Raw genomic sequence first — 4,849 nt, 5'->3', positions numbered from 1 at the left:
GCTCTAATGCTGTTATTGGATTAATAATTCTGAAGATTACAGGTTATAAATAATATTTACAGCTCAGATTAACTGCTGGGTTCAACAGAACCAAACTGCTTTATTTATCTAAGAAACGGGAACAAATCTTGTTTTGTGGATCAGGACTTTGGCACAGTTCTGTCTGTAGACCTTAGACCTGCTGATCTGACCCAGGTATGTAAAACACATCTGTATGTAAATGTTGGGTGGAGACAACAGGAACCGGTTTGTCCAGAGTCTGTTGGTCCGGTTCCCCCAGCCTTCAGAACTCAGTTACTTACATGAGGTTCTGTAAGACCCGGCTCGGTCTGTGGTCTCAGACTCACCTGTGGGGGGTTCTCAGAGTCCTCTGCTGGGTATTTGAGCAAACGTAGAACTCTGGAGAGCTGTGAGAGGAGACAGGTCTGTCAGGATCAGATCAGAGATTTAACTCTAAACTTTTATTAGTTTTTCTGTTTTTCACACTTATTTAAACACAGGAAGGAGTTTGTTCTTTAATGATTAAATGTAAGATGTTCAGAAGCTCTGATGAATGAACCTGGAGATCTGCACAGACCTGGACCAGTACCTGAACTCTGGAGTCAGGCTGGTTTTAATAAAGTCTTCATGCAGACCCACTTCATGTTCAGCTTCATCCATGTGAACCAGAACCAGAACCAGAACCTCACACAGAACTTCTTATTTGAACAAAACTGGAGACCAGTGTTCAGGGACTAATTACAAAAAGTTCTGTCACATTGGTTGGAAAAAATGTTTGTGAAAATTATTTCAAACAATTATTTAAAACAATTTAAAACATCTACCGAACACTTGTCTTCTGCTCCGACACAGCTGACCTGAAGAACTGAGTCAGTATTAAAGCAGAACTTAAAGTCCAGAAGAAAAGTTGAGAAACTAAACTATTGACGACCCAGAATCTGGACCGGTCCGGTCCAAGAAGCAGAGCTGTAGTCCTACACACCTGCCATGAAATATAAATCACGTAAAACTTTTAAAAGTTTAGTTTTATTATTTTCTATAACTTCATACTTCCAGAACATCCGGTCCAGTTGAACGAGTAGATGCTATATTTAAGACCAGATGTAAACTGGTTTAAACCCTTCAGACTGGATGTAAACTGGTTTAAACTTCAGACTGAGTGTAAACTGGTCTAAACTCTTCAGACTGGATGTAAACTGGTTTAAGCTCTTCAGACTGGATGTAAACTGGTTTAAACTCTTCAGACTGGATGTAAACTGGTTTAAGCTCTTCAGACTGGGTGTAAACTGGTTTAAGCTCTTCAGACTGGGTGTAAACTGGTTAAACTCCTGAGACTTTATGTAAACTGGTTTAAGCTCTTCAGACTGGTTGTAAACTGGTTAAACTCCTGAGACTTTGTGTAAACTGGATTAAACTCTTCAGACTTTATGTAAACTGGTTTAAGCTCTTCAGACTGGTTGTAAACTGGTTTAAACCCTTCAGACTGGGTGTAAACTGGTTAAACTCTATGTAAACTGGTTTAAACTCTTCAGACTTTATGTAAACTGGTTTAAACTCTTCAGGCTGAATGTAAACTGGTTTAAACTCTTCAGACTGGGTGTAAACTGGATTAAACTCCTGAGACTTTATGTAAACTGGTTTAAACCCTTCAGACTGGATGTAAACTGGTTAAACTCTTCAGACTGGTTGTAAACTGGTTTAAGCTCTTCAGACTGGTTGTAAACTGGTTTAAACCCTTCAAACTGGGTGTAAACTGGTTTAAACTCTTCAGACTGAGTGTAAACTGGTTTAAACTCTTCAGACTGGATGTAAACTGGTTTAAACCCTTCAGACTGGATGTAAACTGGTTTAAACCCTTCAGACTGGATGTAAACTGGTTTAAACCCTTCAGAATGGATGTAAACTGGTTAAACTCTTCAGACTGGTTGTAAACTGGTTTAAACCCTTCAAACTGGGTGTAAACTGGTTTAAACTCTTCAGACTGAGTGTAAACTGGTTTAAAGTCTTCAGACTGGATGTAAACTGGTTTAAGCTCTTCAGACTGGGTGTAAACTGGATTAAACTCCTGAGACTTTATGTAAACTGGTTTAAACTCTTCCGACTTTATGTAAAATTGTTTAAGCTCTTCAGACTGGTTGTAAACTGGTTCAAACCCTTCAGACTGGGTGTAAACTGGTTAAACTCCTGAGACTTTATGTAAACTAGTTTAAGCTCTTCAGACTGGTTGGAAACTGGTTTAAAACCTTCAGACTGGGTGTAAACTGGTTTAAACTCTTCAGACTGGATGTAAACTGGTTCAAACCCTTCAGACTGGGTTTAAACTGGTTAAACTCCTGAGACTTTATGTAAACTGGTTTAAACTCTTCCGACTTTATGTAAAATGGTTTAAGCTCTTCAGACTGGTTGTAAACTGGTTCAAACCCTTCAGACTGGGTGTAAACTGGTTAAACTCCTGAGACTTTATGTAAACTGGTTTCAACACTCCTGCTGTGACTCATAGACCATATGTCTTGGTTGTTGCTCAATGACACAATTGTCAAACAGTAACTGTCACTTTTTCAGAGCTGTTAAACCGCAGAAAGCTCAAACTGAGTCAGTAATAAATAGAAAAATAACTTTTTGTTTTGTTTCGGGGTTAAGTCTCCGGCAGACTCGGCTCACAGCGGCCCTGGTTTAAATCCTTGTTGGATCGGGGTGGAAACTAAAAGATGCTAAGTTAGCTCGCTCAGCCTGACAGTTTTTACTTGTTTCTACCTTAAAACAACTCATAAACCTGCAGAATCTGATTTAACAAATATCCAAATCTAAACTTTTATTAAAAGCTGTGATTTAAAGCGCTGTTGTTGTGATGTAACAATCTTTTCCACCGGCTGGAGTAACTAGCTTCCTAACGACAGGATTAGCTTCATGTTAGCTGTGTCACCTGAACGTGAGAGACCACCAGGCTCTTGTTTCCCTCTCCGTGGTATTTCCAGTCGTTTTCGTCCATTTTGTCCAGTTCCATCACACACACGGCAACTAAAGTATCCTCCCGTCGGACACCGGAAAGAGACACCCGACTCTACCGGGACTGAAGGTACTGCGACTGGACCAACCTGATCCGGCTGCCTGCTAGCTGGAACTTGCCACAGCAGCAGCGAGTGAGGCGGTGTTGTGTCCAACTTTGTTACCTCTGCAGCTCCGCCCCGTGGCTCCGCCCCCTCCAAGCTTTCTCTTGTTAGGATCATAATGAAGAAAATACGTGTTTTCAGAATTATAGAACCTGTTTTAATGATACAAAAGTCTATTTTCTCATTATTTTTGTTATAATAAGTGTTTGTAAAAATATTAATAATAACATGTTGGGTAAAAACTATGTTTTTGAACATTCTAGGTGTGATTAGAAAGTCCTGCACATAAAGTTAAATAATATAATATAATATAATGTATTTGATCCTGCGGTACATTTAGGTTCGACTTGTTTCTGCAAACAGGTGTTTTTCTTTACACAAGAACTTTTTGGAGCTTATTTCAGACTTGGATTTTGACATTTGACACACAAGCAACTATTGTGACATATAAGGATGTCAAATAGAGAATATTTCTGAAAAAAAATTAAAAAATATATTTTATAATACTTGTATAATTCTAGCCAAGCAATATATCCACAGATGTAAATTTTTGTAAACTAAGCCCTTTTTTGTGTTTATTTTAATGAATTTTTGCAATTCAAAAAAGCTTTAAATTACATCAAAGGAAAATCTGCTGTAAAATTAAGTAAATTCATAGAACTAGACCTCTCATTGTTTTATTTGTGTTCTGTTATTTTCTTTTTATGCATAATTTTTGACGCTTATTTCATTTTGTTTTGTTTTAACTTGAATTTTGTAGAAATGGATTTTTCATCAAACAAGCTGTTAGCTCAGTCATTCTGTTTTATCTTACATTGTACCTCCTGTACTGATTGGAATAAAAAACTGGGTGTTTTTCTCAGCAGGGGTACTTCTCGTGGCACAACACCCCTCCGTCAGAGTCTGACAGCAGGATCATCGCGCCCCCTGGAGGTGGGGAAGATGAACATCTGGAGTTCAGCCAGTTAGTTGTGTAAAAGAGAGGTATTTTAATCAAAACTTTAAAAACGAGTAAAAGTTATTGTTACCTTTAGATTTAAAACGTGACATTACAATTTATCAGCTTGCTTCACTTGTATTTCCGTTTTCAGATGGAAGAAGTCCCACATTTTTCTGGGACTTTGAACGCACCACTGTGACGTTTGACCCGGAAGTTGTTTCCTCTTAGAAACAAAACTTCGCAGTTAGCTGCTCGTTCCGCGGAGCTTAAAGAGGCGTTTTGTTTGTTCTTTTAAAGGTTAAAATGGTGAGAAGAAATCATTTTTGTTTTATTAAATCAGTTTTTTTCATGTTTTCACGGTGACTGAGAACATGAATGTTTTTATGGAGCCTCTGTTCTGATGCTAACAGGGTGAAGCTGCTCGGGCGTTGTCAGGCAGCTGAGCAGATTTAAAACAGTTACAGTTCCTGTTTAATGTGGTTTGACTTGGTTGTTTGGGTTAAATGAAATGCTGTCGTTGTTTCAGGCTGAAGTGGAGGAAACCCTGAAGAGGATTCAGAGTCAGAAAGGTGTTCAGGGAATCATCATCGTCAACAATGAAGGTAAAAAACAAGTTTTTAACTGAAATAAATGTGACCCATCGTATCGAAATGAGGATTAAGTCAAATTAGGTCAAAATGACCTAATTACATTTTCAGATTCTTGTCTTTAAAAGCTACATTTTGACACCTGGATCATCCTGATATCATAATTAAATCCATATATATGACTTAATTTGTCTTGTTGGTTACAATAATAC

General features: G+C 38.1%; 2 protein-coding genes across 2 annotated transcripts in view; one reads left to right on the top strand and one right to left on the bottom strand.

The window, feature by feature from the left end:
* Positions 1-3,137, bottom strand: part of ippk (inositol 1,3,4,5,6-pentakisphosphate 2-kinase) — a 10,767-nt gene extending 7,630 nt beyond the window's left edge. Inside the window, exons 1-2 of the mRNA XM_014015304.1 lie at positions 2,924-3,137; positions 348-407 (exon numbers count right to left, since the gene is read on the bottom strand). Of these exons, the coding sequence (XP_013870758.1) occupies positions 348-407; positions 2,924-3,004 (141 nt within the window). The 5' untranslated portion in view covers positions 3,005-3,137. The remainder of the gene's footprint in view (positions 1-347; positions 408-2,923) is intronic.
* A 1,108-nt stretch (positions 3,138-4,245) lies between these two features.
* Positions 4,246-4,849, top strand: part of dynlrb1 (dynein, light chain, roadblock-type 1) — a 2,757-nt gene continuing 2,153 nt past the window's right edge. Inside the window, exons 1-2 of the mRNA XM_014015294.1 lie at positions 4,246-4,356; positions 4,577-4,652. Coding sequence (XP_013870748.1) covers positions 4,354-4,356; positions 4,577-4,652 — 79 coding nt within the window. The 5' untranslated portion in view covers positions 4,246-4,353. The remainder of the gene's footprint in view (positions 4,357-4,576; positions 4,653-4,849) is intronic.

Source organism: Austrofundulus limnaeus, unplaced genomic scaffold (genome assembly GCF_001266775.1).
Source record: "Austrofundulus limnaeus strain Quisiro unplaced genomic scaffold, Austrofundulus_limnaeus-1.0 Scaffold127, whole genome shotgun sequence".
Lineage (NCBI taxonomy): Eukaryota > Metazoa > Chordata > Actinopteri > Cyprinodontiformes > Rivulidae > Austrofundulus > Austrofundulus limnaeus.
Note: the sequence above shows the minus strand (reverse complement) of the source record. Positions and strands in the feature narration are given on the sequence as shown.